Below are 22,701 nucleotides of genomic sequence, written 5' to 3' on the forward strand. Positions count from 1 at the left end.
AGCAATTGTGAGCTACTCCCCACATTCCATAATGGTCCAACTTCTGGAGGCATATTTTGTGATCAACACAGTCTAACGCCGTATTTAAATCGAAAAATAATGCCTAGCGTTCGAAACTTCTTGTTTAACCCATCCAGTACCTCACAGTCTTTTCAATAACTTTGGCAAACATGGGTGGCATAGAAATAAGTCTAAAATCTTGTGCTACATTGCTCTGGAAATCTAGCAAAGACTTGTCGAGTCCGTGCCACTCAGGATCGCTGCTATCTTGCGTTCAAAATGTGGATCAATACGCTACTGACAGGTTCTGGCTTGTCAGTGAGTGCTACAGAGCTCAAAAATTGCGAATACGACACGCAGGCCTGTCTCAGTGGATCGCATTCTGCACTAAAGTGCTGGTTCGAGTTCTACACCAAACCGAGTGTGAGCAATGCCCACTTTTCTTACAGTGTGTGTCAAATGTGTTGCAGAGTTCGCGACTTCCCACCAGAGCCCGCACGCGTCGCGCGCCGCCTCCGACCTGGAGGCGGTGCTGGAGGAGCAGGAGGTGGCGGGGGCGGAGAGCCGCCCCGGCGCTGGCGCAGGCTCGGCCCGCGCCCAGCCCAGCAAGCGAGACGTCGACGTCGACCCCGAGCAGCTGCGAGCCGCCGAGGCCCTGCTGGGGGCGCTGCTCCACCCGAAGGACACTCTGCCGCTGCCCCCGGCCAGGAGAGTCAGCGTGCGTCCGCAGGCCGACATCGGGGTCATAGAGGAACAGGTAACTGCCGCTGTCCCACTGTCCCAAATCCTGCTGTACCAGTGACCTCGCCAATACAGTCCACTTTAGATTAAAAGTGCCTGCTTGCTTCTGTAACCGTTGTCATCAGAGGTAAAATCAGTCTGCTTAGACATTGATCAGGACCCTTGTCGTTGTCCTCAGTTGGCTTAGTCTCCATCCTACTTGCTATGATCTTCTTTAGCTCTCTACTGGTATCCCTATTTGGATCAGACATCAGCTGACTTGTTGGGATCTTTATTGGGACTCTTCTGGACATCTACAGTTCTCCAAGTCTACAGTTTACTTACGGGGACCTTCTTCAGATCCCAGTTGTCTTAGTCTCCAGCCTACTTGCTGTGATCTGTAGCTCTCTACTGGTTATCCCTAATTGGATCAGACATCAGTCGACTTGTTGGGATCTTCTTGGGGACTCTTCTGGACATCCACAGTTCTCCAAGTCTACAGTTTACTTACGGGGACCTTCTTCAGATCCCAGTTGTCTTAGTCTCCAGCCTACTTGCTGTGATCTGTAGCTCTCTACTGGTTATCCCTAATTGGATCAGACATCAGTCGACTTGTTGGGATCTTTATTGGGACTCTTCTGGACATCCACAGTTCTCCAAGTCTACAGTTTACTTACGGGGACCTTCTTCAGATCCCAGTTGTCTTAGTCTCCAGCCTACTTGCTACGATCTTCTTTAGCTCTCTACTGGTCATCCCTAATTGGATCAGACATCAGTCGACTTGTTGGGATCTTCTTTGGGACTCTTCTGGACATCCACAGTTCTCCAAGTCTACAGTTTACTTACGGGGACCTTCTTCAGATCCTAGTTGGCTTAGTCTCCAGCCTACTTGCTGTGATCTTCTTTAGCTCTGTGCTGGTCATCCCTAATTGGATCAGACATCAGCCGACTTGTTGGGATCTTCTTTGGGACTCGTCTGGACGTCCCCAGTTCACCAAGACTACAGTTTACTAGCAGGGACCTTCTTCAGATCCCATTTGGCTTAGTCTCCAGCCTACTTGCTATGATCTTCTTTAGCTTTCTACTGGTAGTCCCTGATTGGATCAGACATCAGCCGACATGTTGGTATCTCCTTCGGGACTCTTCTGGACGTCCCCATTTCTCCAAGTCTACAGTTTACTTGCAGGGACCTTCTTCAGACCCCAATTGGCTGAGTCTTCAGTCAGTATGCTGAGATCTCCTTTAGGTCTCTCCTGGTTGTTCACAGTTGGCTAAGACTTCAGCCAAGACGCTAGGATTTTGTTCAGGATTCTTCGTCTTGTTCAGGTTCATACCTGTATCATCCAAACAACTGTTCACACGACCTATTTGATTAAGTCTTTGGCATTATCCAGAGAGCTCGTTGCCATAAAAGTAGATACCACAGACATTATTCAGTTCCCACTGCAATCTGCAACAGCATACAAGTGGCACTCCTGAAGACTGTACCTCTCTCACAGAACTGCAGTGCCCTCACACTGAGGTCAACATAGAGCTCACACCGGTTTTGGCTGACCGGTTTGAGACATCAGCTACAGCACTAATCATCATAGTTACAGTTAAAATTTCTGATGAACCTGCACTTTAGTAAAGGTTACATTTTGTACTGCAAGAGGATAGTTTGTTAATGTGTGCATCAGGTCATGCTTTCAAAGTCAACGACAATTGTAAATTATGAAGCAGTCCTGTGGCAAAGAAGTGTGCCAAAGTTAAGTAAATCAATTATTCATTTATGTAATAAAGTGAACTAATATTTAACATGTTCTACTTTGATGATCCTTCTCCCACAGCAGACAAAGAACCTGCACGTATGGCCAGACAAAAGTACTTCCATTTGGACACAACAATTTCCGGACTGATATTCATGCTGACGAGTGACATTTTTTCCAGGTTAAATGCCATTTTAGCCTGCTGTATTCTCCTCTTAGTTCCTTTCCAGTTTCTGCCATCCCTTGTGACTCCACTTCTGAAATACGCAATTCCTCTGTCGCTTCTAAATTCTCTCTTCCAATTCTCATTTATTGAACTTCATGAGAACATACCCTAGCCACCACAGAAATTTCTCAGTTCTGCAAATCGCGTCTTCAAATACTGAATGCTATAGAAACTACACACATTAATGTGGGACAGCATATCCACACGTTGGGGTGCATTACTGTTTATACTTGTGTGACATACGTTGTTTTACGACTTCACACTCTTACTGCTGATTACAAGAAACTGTTTATACATTTGTATCTTCAACGTAACCAGCTACTATTTATGAATAATGTATCTAAGTTTAACTAATGTTTTTGCTTTTCCTCGTTTGGAATTCGCCAGATATATCAGTAACTGTGGTTGCAAGCTGCTAAAAGTTTACATCACCATGTGACTGTACGGTCCCATATTAATGTCATAACTGTTACAAGGTAGTCACTCTGCTTGCATAGGCTGTATGCCTAATGTAAGTGATATATGTAATGGATGCCCCGCCTAAGATTCATCAGGTGCTTTGTCTCTGGTGTTCTGACAGATGTTTGCAACTCCATCTTTGGTGGAGTCATTTTAAATGAATAGTGCTCATCACATCCTTCATGCGACGCTGAGTGTCGATGGACAGCATTGGTTTGGTTCCCATTACAAACAAAATTGTTTTTGAACAGCAATTTTATGTGCCTGTTCGATAGAGTAGTCGCTTATTAGTCTAGAGCAGAAGTTGTTTTATCGATAGGCGTAAACAGAGGCACTAAGGCGTTAAAAATAACCTGTACTCCAGCCACTATAGGACAGATGTGGCCCATGTTGACTGCATGCATAAAAAAAAGGCTCTGAGCACTATGGGACTTAACTGCTGAGGTCATCAGTCCCCTAGAACTTAGAACTATTTAAACCTAACTAACCTAAGGACATCACACACACCCACGCCCGAGGCAGGATTCGAACCTGCGACCGTAGCAGTCGCATGGTTCCAGACTGTAGCACCTAGAACCGCTCGGCCACAGCGGTTGGCTTGTATGCAGCAGCACTGCTAGGTTGCTGCTAGAGTTCCAGTGAATCCTCACCTCTTACTGCCTCTGTTTACGCATATCGATAAGACGACTGTTACTAACAGAAACACTAAGAGGCGGGGATTAACTGGAACTCCAGCAGCAACTGAGCAGCGCTGCTGCATGCAGTCAGTGCGGGCCAGGGCTGCACTGTCACTGCTGCAGTACCGTTTATCCCTTGTGCCTTACTGCCTCTGTTAAAGCATATACATAAAACAACTCGTGCAAAAATTTTTTCATCAATATGCATTAACGGAGACAGTAAGACACGATGAATAGCCAGAACCACAGCAGCAACTGAGCAGTGCTGCTGCATGCAGACAGCATGGGCTTGGGCAGTGCTGAAGGACCGATTATTCCTCGCATCTCACTGCCTGAATATTCCCTGGTGTCCCGCATCAATTTCCGCATTGAAGCTTCCTGACAGATTAAAACTGTGTGCCGGACCGAGACTCGAACTCGGGACCTTTGCCTTTCGCAAGTGCTCTACCAACTGAGCTACCCAATCACAACTCACGCCCCGTCCACACATCTTTACTTCTGCCAGTACCTAGTCTCCTACCAGTTAGTAGAGCACTTGCCCGCGAAAGGCAAAGGTCCTGAGTTCGAGTCTTGGTCTGGCACACAGTTTTAATCTGCCAGGAAGTTTCATATCAGCGCACACTCCGCTGCAGAGTGACGTGATAAAATGAGTCTCCGAAACTGAAACTATACAAATGCTTTGCATTTAATGTCACCAAAGTGATTAGAAAAATTGGGTGTATATTAAATAATCTGGTCATTGAAATTCCCGTGATAAAGTACAGTGGATTGCTGCAGTGTGTGAAATCGCAACAAATGACTTAAATCACACAGAGTTAACAAGAATGAAAATGTCTATAAATTACTACTTAAATTTTTTAAGAATAATTCACCCAGATGTTTCTATGAAAATGTCATGTGAATATACGTGCACAAATTGTGTAAATAAATAACCAAATGCTGAATAATACACTCGTAAATGTAACAGTGTGAGAATAAGATAGTCTGCAAATCAAGTGCAATCTGAAATGACCTACATTTAAACTGACCTGATAACGAATTCTGAAAAGCAAAGGTGACCAAATGATCTGACAGTAACCCGACTGTAATGTAAAACTTGCCCTAACAATTTTTCTTGGCTTGCCTGTGGCTGTGAAAACTTGGTCCTTCTCAAAGTGATGAACATAAGACATGCGGCAAGCAACTTGAATGGAAAGGAAAGGAAAGTGCAGTGCAAGGACATGCAGCTATTCTAAACAGATCCTGCTTTGGTTTTGCATTGTACATCCGCATTCCGGTCCATGCATTGTGGCGACACACATAATCAGAAAATATGATTATCTTATGACGTGACGATGTTGGAATTTGAACTTACTAAATGATCGAAGCAAAACTGACCTTCAAAAAACTATGTTGCAAAAAATTGAAACTCATTGTCTGACTTGCAATCATCTCCATCAAAATTATTTTTTATAACAAACATTGCTTTGTCAAGGTATTAATTTCTTTGATAAAGGAGTTGTGAAATCTATTACTACTGAGTGCAAGCCATGTGAGTAGAAAACTTTAGTCACTCATGCCTCAACAATGAATCTGACTAACACAAACCAATAAAGAAAACTTGGACTAAAACCTTCCATTATTCCAATGTGTCACAATAATGTGCACACAAGCAGAGCCACAACAACATTACCTCATAATTCACACCTGTAAACCTCTAACAGATCATAATTCATCCTTATCTGTATCTTTATCTGTATGCTCTGCAAGCCATTTCTATGTGATTGGTAGCACAGCCAACACCCAACATTCTCTCTAGCTTACCTTAGAATGCTTACTGCAGTGACAGTACTACTCGCAACAAAAGAATGCACTGCTTGTATCCAGAACATTCGTGTAGTGACTATCGAAAACTACTGTTTGAAAAATGTTTTGTGGGCAAATGTGAAATACAGGGTGTTTCAAAAATGACCGGTATATTTGAAACGGCAATACAAACTAAACAAGCAGCGATAGAAATACACCGTTTGTTGCAATATGCTTGGGACAACAGTACATTCTCAGGCAGACAAAATTTCGAAATTACAGTAGTTACAATTGTCAACAATAGATGGCGCTGCGGTCTGGGAAACTCTATAGTACGATATTTTCCACATATCCACCATGCGTAGCAATAATATGGCGTAGTCTCTGAATGAAATTACGCGAAACCTTTGAGAACGTGTCTGGCGGAATGGCTTCACATGTAGATGAGATGTACTGCCTCAGCTGTTCAATTGTTTCTGGATTCTGGCGGTACACCTGGTCTTTAAACTGTCCCCACAGAAAGAAGTCACAGGGGTTCATGTCTGGCGAATAGGGAGGCCAATCCACGCAGCCTCCTGTTTGTTTGGGATAGCCCAAAGCAATCACACGATCATCGAAATATTCATTCAGGAAATTAAAGACGTTGGCAATGCGATGTGGCCGGGCGCCATCTTGCATAAACCACGAGGTGTTCGCAGTGTCGTCTAAGGCAGTTTGTACCGCCACAAATTCACGAAGAATGTCCATATAGCGTGATGCAGTAATCGTTTCGGATCTGAAAAATGGGCCAATGATTCCTTTGGAAGAAATGGCGGCCCAGACCAGTACTTTTTGAGGATGCAGGGACGATGGGACTGCAACATGGGGCTTTTCGGTTCCCCATACACGCCAGTTCTGTTTATTGACGAAGGTGTCCAGGTAAAAATAAGCTTCGTCAGTAAACCAAATGCTGCCCACATGCATATCGCCGTCATCAATCCTGTGCACTATATCGTTAGCATATGTATCTCGTGCAGCAATGGTAGCGGCGCTGAGGGGTTGCTGCGTTTGAATTTTGTATGGATAGAGGTGTAAACTCTGGCGTATCAGACGATACGTGGACGTTGGCGTCATTTGGACCGCAGCTGCAACACGGCGAACGGAAACCCGAGGCCGCTGATGGATCACCTGCTGCACTAGCTGCGCGTTGCCCTCTGTGGTTGCCGTACGCGGTCGCCCTACCTTTCGAGCACGTTCATTCGTCACGTTCCCAGCCCGTTGAAATTTTTCAAACAGATTCTTTTTTGTATCGCTTTTCGGTCCTTTGGTTACATTAAACCTCCGTTGAAAACTTCGTCTTGTTGCAACAACACTGTTCTAGGTGGTGGAATTCCAACACCAGAAAAATCCTCTGTTCTAAGGAATAAACCATGTTGTCCACAGCACACTTGCACGCTGTGAAGAGCACACGCTTACAGCAGAAAGACGACAAACAGAATGGCGCACCTACAGACTGCATTGTCTTCTATATCTTTCACACCACTTGCAGCGCCATCTGTTGTTGAAAATTGTAACTACTGTAATTTCGAAAGTTTGTCCGCCTGAAAATGTACTGTTGTCCCAAGCATATTGCAACAAACGGTGTATTTCTATCGCTGCTCGTTTAGTTTTTATTGCCGTTTCAAATATACCGGTCATTTTTGAACACCCTGTATGACACATTGAGTTAAAATATAAGGCTCCCATTACTGTCCGTGAATAGAAGAAAATAGGATAGAAACCGTACAAGCGTCAGTGTTGTAACATCAGTGAATTCGAAATGTAACCGTGTGATGCCATTCTAACCTGTGCAGCCGGTGGGCGTGGACGAGAAGCGCATCATGTCTAAGAAGAAGACGCTGTCGACCAGCACATCGACGTCCTCCTCATCCTCACCCTCCAGCTCGGCGTCCAGCAAGAAGCCCTCCAGGCGCCGGCCGGAGCCCGCCGGGGTCGAGGTGGAGGTGGAGGTGATGCCCGCCGCCGTGGCAGGCGTGGCCCCCCGCGGCGAGGGAGGCGTGCCCCCGCTCAAGGGCATCCTGCTGCCAGAACACAGGTAGCGCCGCTACTCTGCCCCACTCTCTACACGGATCTGACTGTCGTTTTTGGCACTCTCCTGCCTTTCGACTGGTCTCTCCACCTTTCCGTATCATTCTATCAGCATTGCCCGACTGCCTCAGTAATCTTCCAGTCTTCCCCCAGCTTCCACTGCAGCACCAACCTAACCTTATATGATGGATGTATATATCACTGTATGATATAATTCAAATCAAGTTGCAGCACTTTTCATAAATACGAGACCAACTGCGACCAGTCGATCTACACCAAATCGACTGCTTAAGATCGAAACTATTCAGTAAACTATAACGTCATACTGTATGTAATAAAAGCCAGTTCTTATGTAACATAACAGACACATTTGCCCACTACACAAAATTGCTTGAAATTATACATCCCCTTCTCTATCGACGTTTTCCTTGCATTTACTCTGTCCTTGCTCTTTGTCTGTTCTATGTTTTCAAATTTGGTTTCACTTTTAAAAATTACCTCAGTTTACTAACAAGTGGTGGAAATTATAATCATCTCATTTTCGCAGTGACATAGTATGTTTTGTGCAGGATAGCTTCTGACCCTGCAAAGGTCGATATCACAATACCAACGAGGGGTGGGAGGAAAGAGGGGTGTGTGTATATTGGGTATTGAACCAGGGATCTAGAAACAATGGAGAGACTTCGTCCCACAGTAGCCCTCAGTCGTTCACAACCCTACAACAGGCCACAGCAGTCCACCCACCCCACCGCCGCACCACACCGAACCCAGGGTTGTTACACAGTTGGGCCCCCAGTAGACCACTCCAGGAACGTCCCATACCAGACGAGAGTAAGCCCAAATGATTGCGTGGTAAAGTAATTATGGGGTGCAAGTACGTGGAGACAGTGTTTGCGCAGCAATTGCCAACATAGTGTAACTGAGGTGGAATAAGGGGTACCAGACACCATTCGTCATGGTAGAAGGAAAACTGCCTTATAAACCATACACAGGCTGGCTGGCACACCGTACCTAGACAGTAATCCACCAGGCGGATTCGTGCTGCGGACCAGCAGACCTCTCTGCTCGGGAAGCAGCGTGTTAGACAACACGGCAAGCCGGGCGGGCGAGAGGGGGGGTACTTAGGCCCACTGCTTGAAAATTTAGTAATCCAGCCAAAAAATGTTTATTGCTTTTACTATCAAATTCAATATTTTTTTTAATTTTCAGTTATACTCAATGCAAAATTTAAATCTTTGCGGTAGAGGTGACCTTGCACAATGAATGAAATCTTCAGTATTTTTAGGTTCAGGACACTACTTTCAATAAGGTATTGAGTGAGTAAAAATAAAACAACAATTAGCTAAATTTGTATTTTAAAAAATTGCTTTTGTGGTGTTCATAAAGTATGGCTCTTCCCCCTCATCAAATTAGTATACTAAGAATGTGATAAAAGACATTTTCAGGTTCTTGACCCGACTTACACATCAGCACTGCTTTACAAGCTGTGTTGTTATTACGCTAACAACAATTAATGAAATTTTTATTTTTAAATTTTTTTTTTAGCTTTGGCAGAAAGTGCCTCGTGACGCCCCCCTCCCCCCTTGCTAACACACATTACTGAAACTGCATAGCAATTGCTAGGGTTTTTTCTTCAAAATTTTTTGAGAAATGCATTTTGAAGCGATTGGTGAATTTCAACCAAAGCAGGAGGTCAAAGCATATCGCTCCCTACAACCACACTGTCCAGTCACACTAACATCACCACCTGCAAAATTCTGGAACAGCCACCCTTTGCAATGCAGACCACTGCTAGACATGCAGAAAGTGAGTGAATGAGGTTCTGGAGGATACCAACAGGGATGTAGAGCCATGCTGACTCCATTGCTGCAGCCAGTTGAACTTGGTTTCTCTGCTGAGGATCCACTGCATGGTCCCGCATCTTCTCAATTGGGTTTAAATGTGAGTAAATGGTGGCGGGGGGGTACCGTAAACACATCCTGGTGCTCTTTGAGCTGTGTGCATTGTCGTGTTGGTAGGTGCCATAAATACAAGGAAAAACTAATTGGATGCACATGGTCCCCCATAGTGGATGCATACTTGAGATGGTGTATTGTGGCTTCCAGAATGCTGATGAGGTCACCCAGCAAATGCCATGAATACATTCTCCAGAACATGATACCCCCTCCATCAGCCTGGACCCTTCCAATGATAGTTACAGGGAGTTTGCCATCTGTCCGATTGAATGTGAAATGTGATGCTTCTGCAAAGGCCACTTGTCTCCAATCATTGGAAGTCCAGTGTGGTATTGGCATGCAAACTCCAGCTGTGGTTGCCTCAGAAAGACAGTTAGCCTGGGTGGTTGAACCAGTTGCCCATTGCAGAGTCCCATACACAGCAATATTCATTGGACTGTCATAGAGGAGACAGCCTTACTCACCAATGAACGTAAGTTAGCATGGGTGGATGAACCAGGTGCCCACTGCAGAGGTCCATACACATCAATATTCATCGGACTGTCATAGAAGAGACAGTCACCAATGAAAGGCAGTTAGCATGGGTGGATGAACCAGTTGCCCACTGCAGAGGCCAATATGAAACAATGTTCATAGAACTGTCATAGAGGAGACAACCTTTGTCGCCGATGAACAGCATTTAGCATGGATACATGGATGGATGAACTAGATGCCCACTGAAGAGGCCCATACGCAGCAATGTTCATTGAACTGTCATAAAGGAGCCAGCCTTAGTCAGCGATGAACGGCAGTTAGCATGGGTGGATGAACCAGGTGCCCACTGCAGAGGCTGGTCCTCAGCAATGTTCATTAAACAGTCTTAGAAAAGACAGCCTTAGTCAATGATGAACGGCAGCTAGCCTGGGTGGCTGAACCAGTTGCCCATTGCGGAGGCCCATATGAAGCAATGTTCGTTGAACTGTCATAGAGGAGACAGCCTTAGTCACTGATGAACGGCAGTTAGCATGGGTGGATGAACCAGGTGCCCACTGCACAGGCCCATATGAAGCAATGTTCGCTGAACTGTCATAGAGGAGACAGCTTTAGTAACAGATGAAAGGCAGTTAACCTGGGTGGATAAACCAGTTGCCCACTGCAGAGGCCCATATGAAGCAATTTTTGTTGAACTATCATAGAGGAGACAGCCTTAGTCAGTGATGAATGGCAGTTAGCATGGGTGGATGTACCATGTCCTCACTGGAGAGGCCCATACTCAGCAATGTTCGTTGAACTGTCATAGAGGAGACAGCCTTAGTCGCCGATGAACACCATTTAGCATGGATGCATGGATGGATGAACCAGATGGCCACTGTAGAGGCCCATATGCAGCAATGTTCATTGATCTGTCATAAAGGAGGCTGCCTTAGTCAGCGATGAACGGCAGTTAGCATGGGTGGATGAACCAGGTGCCCACTGCAGAGCCCCATATGCAGCAATATTCATTGGAATGTCATAGAAGAGACAGTCAGCATGAATGGCAGTTAGCATGGGTGGATGCACCAGGTGCCCACTGGAGAGGCCCATACTCAGCAATGTTCGTTGAACTGTCATAGAGGAGACAGCCTTAGTCAATGATGAATGGCAGTTAGCCTGGGTGGTTGAACCAGTTGCCCATTGCAGAGGCCCATATGAAGCAATGTTCGTTGAACTTTCATAGAGGAGACAGCCTTAGTCACCAATGAATGGCAGTTAGCATGGGTGGATGAACCAGGTGCCCCCTGCAGAGGCTCATACGCAAGCAATATTCATTGGACTGTCATAGAGGAGACAGCCTTAGTCACTGATGAATGGCAGTTAGCATGGGTGGATGTATCAGGTGCCTACTGGAGAGGCCCACACTCAGCAATGTTCATTGAACTGTCATGGAGGAGACAGGCTTAGTCACCGATGAACTGCAGTTAGCATGGGTGGATGAACCAGGTGCCCACTGCAGAGGCCCATACACAGCAATGTTCGTTGAAATGTCATGAAGGAGACACTCCCATAGCCCCTCGGTTCGTCTGAGTGGTTAGTTGCCCAACAGCTGCAACTCTATTAGTCCACGCACATTTCCACAGCCATCGGTAATCCCTGCCATCTGTGGCCCTTGGTACACAACAGTTACTCCGGGACCAGTTTTACTCAGCACCAGTCTGCCACACATGGTTCGGGAAATGCTTCCACTCTTAGCCCAAAAGGCAGTGATAGTGTACTTTTGGAGGTCAGATAAAGAGTTCCATTTCCGAATTACAACAACTGCATTGTTTTCCGCATCCCCTGACATGTCTAATATCCCCTCCACTGCCACTGCTACCGCCTGCTGACTGCTAGTGGTTATTGCACACTGCATACTCCGCAAAAAAGTTGGAAGTACATGGCAGAGGGTATGTCCCATTGCATCATTTATTAGGATTTGTTTCCTTTCCATTCACGTATGGATCTTATCCTCATCATCCCTCTGTGAGTGATACGTGATGGGTCATATTATATTCCTAGATTCATTGATCAAAACAGCAGTAACCGATTTAAGAAGTGCTCAAAATGGTTCAAATGGCTCTGAGCACTATGGGACTTAACAGCTGAGGTCATCAGTCTCCTAGGACTTAGAACTACTTAAACCTAACTAACCTAAGGACATCACACACATCCATGCCGGGGCAGGATTCGAACCTGCGACTGTAGCTGTGGCGCGGTTCCAGACTGAAGCTCCTAGAACCGCTCGGCCACACCGACCGTCCTAACAAGTGGGCCATTTTTTTTCTTTTCTTTATTGTTATTTTGATGACCTTATACAAAGGCGGTCCCTCAGCAGCCTAGTACGCCGCTCTTCAGCCGCGAGTGGTACAATAAGTATTACATATAGGTGGCACAGATAATACAATAAAAACGGCGGGCAAAATCTGTAGACACGAAAAACAATAAACATTTAGCCATACACGCTGCACGAGAAAAAGCACTAACACTAGTTGACAAGGCGTACATAACACGGATTATTGTGATGGCGTACATGAACAGTGGTGGCGTGACAGCGAAAGAACACTAAACACAAAACGAAGGCACACACAGGAGACAATGATGGCGATGATTTCCTGCGCGCGAATGTTCACAGAGCCTGTGCGAGTCCGGGAACCTGCCAAGAGAGGTGGAGGGGGGGTGGGAGTTGGAGAGGGGAGAGGAGAGATGCCACGGGCAGGGGAGAGAGGGGGAAGAGAGGAATGCGAGTCCGGGAACCTGCCAAGAGAGGTGGAGTGGGGGTGGGAGTCAGAGAGGGGAGAGCAGTGATGCCACTGGCAGGGGAGAGAGGGGGAAGAGAGGAATGGGGAGGGGAAGCCCGGGGGAAGAGGGGTGGAGGAAGGGGAATGGGGGGAAAAGGAGAGAGAAGGGAGGCAGGGTGCCCAAAGGAAAAGACAGTAAGTGGAAGGGGAGGATCAAAGTTGATAGGAGGGGTAGATGGAGGGGAGGAGGACATAATCAGGGAGGGGGAGCCGGCGGAAGCCACCTTGGGAGAGGGTAAGGAGGGTGGAGAGATGGAGACCAGGTGGGACGTGGGAATACAGGCGCGGCAGCGGGCGGGGGTGGGAGAGGATGGACGAGACAAGCGGGTGAGGAGGTTCGAGTTTGCGGGAGGTTCAAAATGGCTCTGCGCACTATGGGACTCAACTGCTGTGGTCATTAGTCCCCTAGAACTTAGAACTACTTAAACCTAACTAACCTAAGGACATCACACACATCCTTGCCCGAGGCAGGATTCGAACCTGCGACCGTAGCAGTCGCACGGTTCCGGACTGCACGCCTAGAACCGCGAGACCACTGCGGCTGGCCGTGGGAGGTGTACTGGATCTGTATCCTCTCAAGGAAAAGGAGGAGGTGGGGGAACGGAATGAGGTCGTACAGGATCCGTGTGGGGGAGGGGAGACAGATGCGATAGGCGAGTCGGAGCTTATGGCCTTCAATAATCTGAAGGGATTTGCAAAAGTTAGGGGAGGCGGAGATCCAGGGTGGATGGGCGTAACAGAGGATAGGGCGGATGAGGGATTTATAGGTGTGGAGTATGGTGGAGGGGTCCAGACCGCACGTACGGCCAGATAGGAGCTCGAGGAGATTGAGTCGGGAACGTGCCTCGGCTCGGATTGTCCAGAGATGGGGGGTCCAGGAGAGGCGACGGTCGAGGGTGAAGCCAAGGTACTTAAGGGTGTGGGTCAGGGCGATAGGATGGCCATAGATGGTTAGATAGAACAAGTGCACCAGACACTTGTTGCCTTATATAAGTGTTGCCGACCGCTGTCTGTTTACATATTCTTGTATTTGATTACGCATTCCTACAGCAGTTTCTTTGTTGCTTCAGTGTAGTAGTTCATGGAATCCTTATATATCGCTGAGGAATCTATATAGTTCCTAATGCACTACTCGTGATTATATTTACCACTATCCAGAGGCGACACAGTGGCACTGCATCCACCTGTCAGCCTCAATCCGAAGCTTTCAGAGTGTCATGTGAGAAATGTGCGGTGGCCACGTTAAAGTGGCTGTACTGTGTAGTTTTACTTAAACATAGTATTGTGTTTGTTATTATTGATTGAAACATCGATAAAGACGTGTCGGTAACTTCCGTGCAGTGCCGAGCAGCAACAGCAGCAGCAGCAGCAGCAGCAGACGACGCCCGCCCCCGGCCTGCCGCTGACGCCGCCCCCGCCGTTCGACGTGGTGCCGGTGAACGCGGTGGCCAAGCCGCGGCCGCCGCCCCCGCGAGTCGTGGGGCTCAAAGACGCCGACCTCAGCCTGGAGACGGCGGCCGCCGGGTCGGGGCCGCAGACGCGCGTCGAGGTCAAGAAGGGTGAGTGGCGCCCACTCAAGGTCAAGGGAGAGTCCCTTTCTCAGAGAAGCACACAACAACTCTCGAAAAAAAAACGCCGTTTACAATTCCTCCTGCTGCTTTCTCTCTAATGCGATTTCTTACAACACTGCACTCTTTTCACTCTGGCCTTGTGCCTCAAGGTCATGTGCCTTTATCCCTACAATAAAATACCGAAATACCGATGTATCGACTTTTCTTCCAAAAGTTATCGATACATGTTTTTGTTGCTGTGGTCTTCAGTCCTGAGACTGGTTTGATGCAGCTCTCCTTGCTACTCTATCCTGTGCAAGCTTCTTCATCTCCCAGTACCCACTGCTACCTACATCCTTCTGAATCTGCTTAGTGTACTCGTCTCTTGGTCTCCCTCTACGATTTTTACCCTCCACACTGCCCTCCAATACTAAATTGGTGATCCCTTGATGCCTCAGAACATGTCCTACCAAACGATCCCTTCTTCTACTCAAGTTGTGCCACAAATTCCTCTTCTGCCCAATTCTATTCAGTACCTCCTCATCACTTATGAGGTCTACCCATCTACTCTTCAGCATTCTTCTGTAGCACCACATTTCGAAAGCTTCTATTCTCCTCTTGTCCAAACTATTTATCGTCCACGTTTCACTTCCATACATGGCTACACTCCATACAAATACATTCAGAAACGACTTCCTGACACTTTATACTCGATGTTAACAAATTTCTCTTCTTGAGAAACGCTTCCATTGCCATTGCCAATCTACATTTTATATCCTCTCTACTTCTACCATCATCACTTATTTTGCTCCCCAAACAGCAACACTCCTTTACTACTTCATGTGTCTGATTTCCTAATCTAATTTGCTCAGCATCGCCTGATTTAATTCGACAACATTCCATTATCCTCGTTTTGCTTTTGTTGATGTTCATCTTATATCCTCCTTTCAAGACACTGTCCATTCCGTTCAGCTGCTCTTCCAGATCCTTTGCTGTGTCTGACAGAATTACAATGCCATCGTCGAACCTCAAAGTTTTTATTTCTTCTCCGTGGATTTTAATATATACTACGAATTTTTCTTTTATTTCCTTTACTGCTTGGTCAACATACATATTGAATAACATCGGGGAGAGACTACAACCCTGTCTCACTCCCTTCCCAACCACTGTTTACCTTTCATGCACCTTGATTCTTACAACTGCCATACTGTCTCTGTACAAATTGTAAAAAGCTTTTCACTCCCTCTGTTTTACCCATGCCACCTTCAGAATTTGAAAGGGGGTATTCCAGTCAACATTTTCAAACTTTCTCTAAGTCTACAAATGCCAGAAACGTAGATTTGCCTTTCCTTAATCTATCTTCTACGATACGTCGTATTGCGCCGCGTGTTCCAACATTTCTACGGAATCCAAATTGATCTTCCCCAAGGTCGGGTTCGACCACTTTTTCCATTTGTCTGTAAAGAATTCCTGTTAGTATTTTGCAGCCGTGTCTTATTAAACTGATAGTTCTGTAATTTTTACATCTGTCAACACCTACTTTCTTTGCGATTGCAATTATTATATTCTTCTTGAAGTCTGAGGGTATATCGCCTGTCTGATACAGCTTGCTCACCAGATGGTAGAGTTTTGTCATGACTGGCTCTCCCGAGGCTGTCAGTAGTTCCAATGGAATGTTGTCTACTCCGGGGTCCTTGTTTCGACTCAGGTCTTTCAGTGCTCTGTCAAACTCTTCACGCAGTGTCATATCTCCCACTTCATCTTCAGCTATCGATAAATATCGGTAACATATAAATATCGAAATGGCAGTATCAAGTGCCGACATATTTATTTATATATTATACTTCTTTCGCAATTTTCGATAAATATTTGATGTTGTTCTTTTGAAATTGTAGTAGAACATCATTTTACTTTCACTTTATGGATGATAATTTTTAATTTGTGGAGTGCTCAGCTACGTGGTCAGCAGCGCCCATGCAAAGTCCCAATTTTTACAAAATTTTAACTCAATCCAATCCATCAACTGTGATGAGTGATGGTGATGAATACCCAGTCCCCAGGCAGAGAAAATTCCCAACCCGGTCGGGAATCGAACCAGGGACCCTGTGATTCAGTGGCAGCAACACTAGCTCCTAGACCACGTGCTGCGAGCACACTGCATGGAGGAGTCTCCCTACTTGTTAAGCTTTCATCACGTCCAGGCTTGCTCCTTGACCGTGTATATCAGGTATAGGTGGCACAAAGAAGAAGTCCTGTATCCCTGGGACGTAGGAGTGAGAATCGAATAACAAAGATTATCGATGTGGAGAAATAGCACACCATTTTGGGCTAAAAACCAATTTTCAACGCACCTAGTGTGCTATTTCTTCATATCGACATTCTTCACAAACAGCTGCTTAACTTCATGAATCAAAATCTAAATGCCAAAAAAATGTTCAAATGTGTGTGAAATCTTATTGGACTTAACTGCTAAGGTCATCAGCCCCTAAGCTTACACACTGCCTAACCTAAACTATCCTGAGGACAAACACACACACCCATGCCCGAGGGAGGACTCGAACCTCCGCCGCGACCAGCTGCACAGTCCATGACTGCAGCGCCCCAGACCGCTCGGCTAATCCCGCGCGGCTCTAAATGACAAGATCGGTCTTTGCGGTGGGTGGAGACGTCTGGGGGGAAATGCTGACGTAATCGGCACTCGGCGCTACCGACAGAAAATGCAACGTTTAGCGTGCCCACGCAATTTTGACATTACAACTGCTAGGTCGCTGGACTTTGCAGAAATGGAAAAAAATAATACAAAAAAAACCAGGGAAGTTGACATGAAGTGTTCCGAACAAATCCGATATGTGACGAAACCGAACGACGGACCCATCGGACACCTTTCATTGTGCCACTTACATTTAGTTATACCATTGCCAGCAAAGTGGTTACGGCCAAGCAAGTACGTGCATCGATTTCAATTCTTGCTCTACGCGGGATAATCAGGCTGCTAGCTTGTTGGTGTACAGAATATCTAATAATGAATCAATACTCAAAAACACGGTTTTAAAACCGGCAGTTTATTTACAATGAACACCCGATATTTTTAGATGCCAATACATTTTCCCCGTCGATATGTTGATGCATTTTTTCGACATATCGAGGGCGCTTTTGATACTCTTTTAAATGTCGATGTTTTTAAAAACATCAACAGTCCTACACTCGACTCTACATGTTTCCCCCTACATCCTTGCAAGCACTCTGAACAGTCAACAACCATTACTGCTTAAACAACGAACCAATAACAATAAGCATTGTCGGTTTTCAGATGTAGTTTAGTGCACTCTACTGGACTTTTGTTTACACACGACTATTACGCTAAAATTGAATTATTGGAGGGTGTATCAAAGAGAATCATTTGATTTGGCACGTTTATATTTCTCAAACTAACAAACATTTACAATGAATGTTGTTTTTTGACGAATAGGAAACTCAAAAACTCTTTTCTCATACCTTATCGTAGTTGTTCAATATGTCCCCTTGAGATGCACGGCAATGTCAATGCGATATTCATATTGACAACATAAAAGTTTTCTGGGTTTGGTACCGCGTCATAATGTAAAAACTACTGCTGCTATAGTTAGTTTGGTACCGCGTCATAATGTAAAAACTACTGCTGCTATAGTTAGTTTGGTACCGCGTCATAATGTAAAAACTACTGCTGCTATAGTTATATAGTATAGCAGCAGTAGTTTTTTCATTATGACGCGGTACCAAACACAGAAAACTCTTATGTCGACTGACTCTGGCCGCAGAAGCCTACGAAATTATAGATATTCATATTGTTCCCACACTGCATGGACTACTCAGTTTGTATATTTTGCTTATTTTGTTCATAGTTCCACACAACTTCTTCATGTTTCCTCGATTGATCTCTGTTCAGTTTTTCAAGGCCTATCCACTGTGCCTAATTATAACTAAATATGAGGGGGGTGCGATGGGCAGGTTCCCTTGTAAAATTCGAGGGTTTGCTCTATCCAACAGCACGTATTTCAAACAACACAATAGTTAGCATTTCTTTAAATTCGATGATTATTTTTGATAGCTCCTATATAAGAATAAAACATAAGTTAGTTATAAACTATGGCGTACACATGTTTTATTAGACAAGTAAACCTCAGTACAGATATTCGGATTTAGGCTATGACATGCTCGATACGCCTGCCATCATTGGCGATCATGTGCCGCAGGCGAATAACGAAATTCTGCACGGGCTGCTGAAGTGTCGGAACATCGATGCTGTCGATGACCTCCTGTTTGTCTGTTTTCAGCTCAGCAGTTGTTTTGAGGACATTTCGGTACTCCTTCTGTCTAATATAACGCCACAAATAATATTTCTCATCTGTTCAGATACGAAAATTGCAGCGGCCGATCGACGCCCATTCCAGTGGCCTCTGGGTACCCCAGAGCCAGAGCGCAGTCCTCAGAGTTCTCCTCCAGAACATAAAACTGCCTGTTTCTTTAATTTCCCAAAGGCAATAAAACGACTAGGTGACAATGAATCTAGCGAAGTTAAATTCTCCTGCAATTTTGCGATGCCGTACAAGCGTCTTCCTCGGACGTTTCAGACGACCAACTCCACTCGTTCTTCTTTAGAAAGAGCCATAATTCGTTCTGAAAAAAAATTATTAAAATTCTTAAAATTTATTTTATTATTGTTGTTGTTGTTGTGGTCTTCAGTTCTGAGACTGGCTAGATGCAGCTCTCCTCGCTACTCTATCCTGTGCAAGGTCCTTCATCTCCCAGTACCTACTGCAGCCTACATCCTTCTGAATCTGCTTAGTGTAGTCATCTCTTCGTCTCCCTCTACGATTTTTACCCCCCACGCTGCCCTCCAGTACTAAATTGGTGATCCCTTGATCCCTCAGAACATGTCCTACCAACCGATCCCATCTTCTAGTCAAGTTGTGCCACAAGCTCCCCTTCTCCCCAATTCTATTCAATACCTCCTCATTACTTACGTGATCTACCCATGTAATCTTCAGCATTCTTCTGTAGCACCGCATTTCGAAGGCTTCTATTCTCTCCTTGTCCAAACTATTTATCGTCCATGTTTCACTTCCATACCTGGCTACACTCCATAATATTTGTAAAATACAGCACATTTATTAGAATTTATTAGAATCTCTTATGCACCCAGACTTTGAGGACAACCTGTACACAGTGTTTCTTACTTTTTATTGCAAAATTGTTGCTTCATAACTGTTGGGGCCTTTGTACATTTAAATGATAGATGATTCTGAGGCTGGCTGTGCAGGTACAGGTAGAACCCCCACTGTCCCCCTACTTGCAGGACCGAACGGCCAGGACTATGAGTACGAGTACGTCTACTACTACTACGACGACGACGACACGGCGGAGGCGGACTCGTCCGCCGCCCCCGACGCCGCCCCCGACGCCGCCAGCTCCGACACCACCAGCTCCACCTCCACGACCACCAGCACCACCACCACGACCACGACGACCACAACCACCACCACGACCACCCCGGAGCCCACCACCACGACCACTACCACCACCACGACGCCGCCTCCGCCTCCCCCGCCGCCCCCGGCGCCGCCGGTGGTGAACTCCGTCCGCAAGCACGGCCACAGGAAGGACCGAGAGGACGGCGAAGGCGGCAGGTACGTACGCTGCGCTCCTACTCCTGGGTTTCGAATCCCTCTGCCTACATTTCAGGCGGGTTTCGGCTAGGGACGCGGTACTGACGGAAGCGTATCGGTCACTCACAAGTAGTACCGTAATAAAAGTTTTGTAGTCTTGAAAGTATTGACAGAAAAGTGTCAATACCTTGAGGTGTTGATAGTTACCCGTACTACTATACAGTGTGTAGCAAAAATGTATGGCACAAATTGCAGGGCACATTCCCCACAATGTAGACGAAGAAATTATGTTATATGAAAAACGATCTGGAAATGCTTTTCTATGTTACAACTCATTTTCTCCAACGAGTTTTAACTAGATCAGATTGTAAGTTTTTCCAAAGTTTGGAAATTTGGAATAAGTTCTATAGGTCCAAACTGCGCAGCTCATCGGTTCCCAAGCTCACACACTACTTAATCTAACTTAAACTACCTTACGCTAAGAACAACAGATACACCCGTGCCCGACGAAGAACTCGAACCTCCGACGGGGTGAGCCGCGTGAACCGTGACAAGTACGGGCAGACGTCAATGCACACGAAAAGATTTCTTTTCAGTGTTTGGGCCGGCACTGTTGGTGACTGTTTGGTAGGGTCTCACTTTCTCCCACCCAGGCTCAACGGACAAAGTTATAATTTCGTAGACAATATTCAACCTGATCTGTTTTGTGTTGACGATGCTACAAATATAGCACCATTCTTATCCATTATCTGCCCGCATCTCGCTTCCCACGCCCGGGTTCCCGGGTTCGATTCCCGGCGGGGTCAGGGATTTTCTCTGCCTCGTGATAGTTGGGTGTTGTGTGATGTCCTTAGGTTTAAGTAATTCTAAGTTCTAGGGGACTGATGACCTAAAATGTTAAGTCCCATAGTGCTCAGAGCCATTTGAACCATTTATCCATTATCTATCAGAGATCATTGGAACAGCGGAAAGTTCCACAGTGCAATCTATAAAAAGGGTAAAAATCGCATGCACATAATTACCGGCCAATCTCACTGAGATCGATTTGTTGTAGAATGGCTCAGAGCACTATGGGACTTAACATCTGATGTCATCAGCCCCCTAGAACTTAGAACTACTTAACTCTAACTAACCTAAGGTCATCACACACATCCATGCCCGAGAAGGTTTCGAACCTGCGACCGTAGCGGTCGCACGACTTCGGACTGAATCGCCTATTGCCGCTCGGCCACCGAGGCCGGAGATTTGTTGTAGAATCGTGGAACATATTTTGTGTTCAGACATAATGACCTTTCTAGACTCTGAGAAGCTCATTTGCAGAAACCGGCACGGTTTTAGAAAACAGCGGTCATGCGAGACACAGCTGGCCCTCTTTGTGCATAATATACAACAGGCTCTAGATACTGGCTCCAAGGTTGATGCCACATTTCTCGAGTTTCGAAAGGTGTTCGACTCAGTTCCGCAGTGTCGCTTGCTACAAAAACTGGGCGCTTACAGTCTTTCCAATGACATATGCTGTTGAATAGAATGTTTTCTAAAGATAGAGAGCAGTATGTCGCCCTGAACGGGGTGACTTCAACAGAAACAAGCGTTAACATCAGGTGTGCCCCAGGGCAGCGAAATAGGTCCGCTGTTTTTTACGATTCACATAAACGATCTGGTTGATGGTATTGACAAATGGTTCAAATGGCTCTTAGCACTATGCGACTTAACTTCTGAGGTCATCAGTCGCCTAGAACTCAGAACTAATTAAACCTAACTAACCTAAGGTCATCACACACATCCATGCCCGAGGCAGGACTCGAACCTGCGACCGTAGCAGTCACTCGGCTCCAGACTATAGCGCCCAGAACCGCACGGCCACTCCGGCCGGCTGATGGTATTGACAGCGGCATTAGACTGTTTGCCGATGATGCTGTAGTCTACACGAAAGTAGTATCACACGAAAGTTGTGAACAAATCAGTGAGAATTTGCAGAAAATAAATTGCACTTATCTCTCAATATTAGTAAGTGTAACCCACTGCTTATAACGAGGACAAAATCCCCATTAATGTACGAGTACAAAATAAATGCCCAGTCTTTGGAAGCGGTAATATCAGTCATGTATCTGGCTGTGACTATTCGAAATGATCTGAAGTGGAGTGATTAGATTACACAAGTAACGGGTAAGGCGAATTCTAGATTGTGGTTTGTTGGTAGAATGCTGAAGCGATGCAGTCCTTCAACACAGAAAGTAGCTTACAACACGTTCGTTCGTCCGGTCGTGGAGTATTGTTCGTCTGTGTGGGACCCTTACCAGTTGGGTCTGATTCAAGAGATTGAGAAGGTCCCAAAGTCTCATAGAAAGTTTGAAGTGGGACACACTTGCAGATAGACGGCGCGCTAAGCGGAAGGGGTTGCTCACTAAATTCCGAAATCCGATTTTCACCGAGGATGTAGAGCACATATTATCACCACCAACTTTCAAATCGCACAATGAACACCATTCAAAGATAAGGGAAATTAGAGCTCGTACTGAGGCGTTCAGACAGTCGTCTTTCCGCGAGTGGAGCAGAGAGGGTGGGGTGGCGGGGGG

The 22,701-nt window shown here is 45.9% G+C and overlaps 1 protein-coding gene across 1 annotated transcript in view; it reads left to right on the plus strand.

The window, feature by feature from the left end:
• The window catches only part of LOC126295440 (mucin-19-like), a 293,300-nt gene that overhangs the window by 168,905 nt on the left and 101,694 nt on the right, over nucleotides 1-22,701 (plus strand). Inside the window, exons 3-6 of the mRNA XM_049987938.1 lie at nucleotides 471-757; nucleotides 7,448-7,689; nucleotides 14,272-14,489; nucleotides 19,816-20,146. Of these exons, the coding sequence (XP_049843895.1) occupies nucleotides 471-757; nucleotides 7,448-7,689; nucleotides 14,272-14,489; nucleotides 19,816-20,146 (1,078 nt within the window). The remainder of the gene's footprint in view (nucleotides 1-470; nucleotides 758-7,447; nucleotides 7,690-14,271; nucleotides 14,490-19,815; nucleotides 20,147-22,701) is intronic.

This window comes from Schistocerca gregaria, chromosome 11 (genome assembly GCF_023897955.1).
Source record: "Schistocerca gregaria isolate iqSchGreg1 chromosome 11, iqSchGreg1.2, whole genome shotgun sequence".
NCBI classification, from domain to species: domain Eukaryota; kingdom Metazoa; phylum Arthropoda; class Insecta; order Orthoptera; family Acrididae; genus Schistocerca; species Schistocerca gregaria.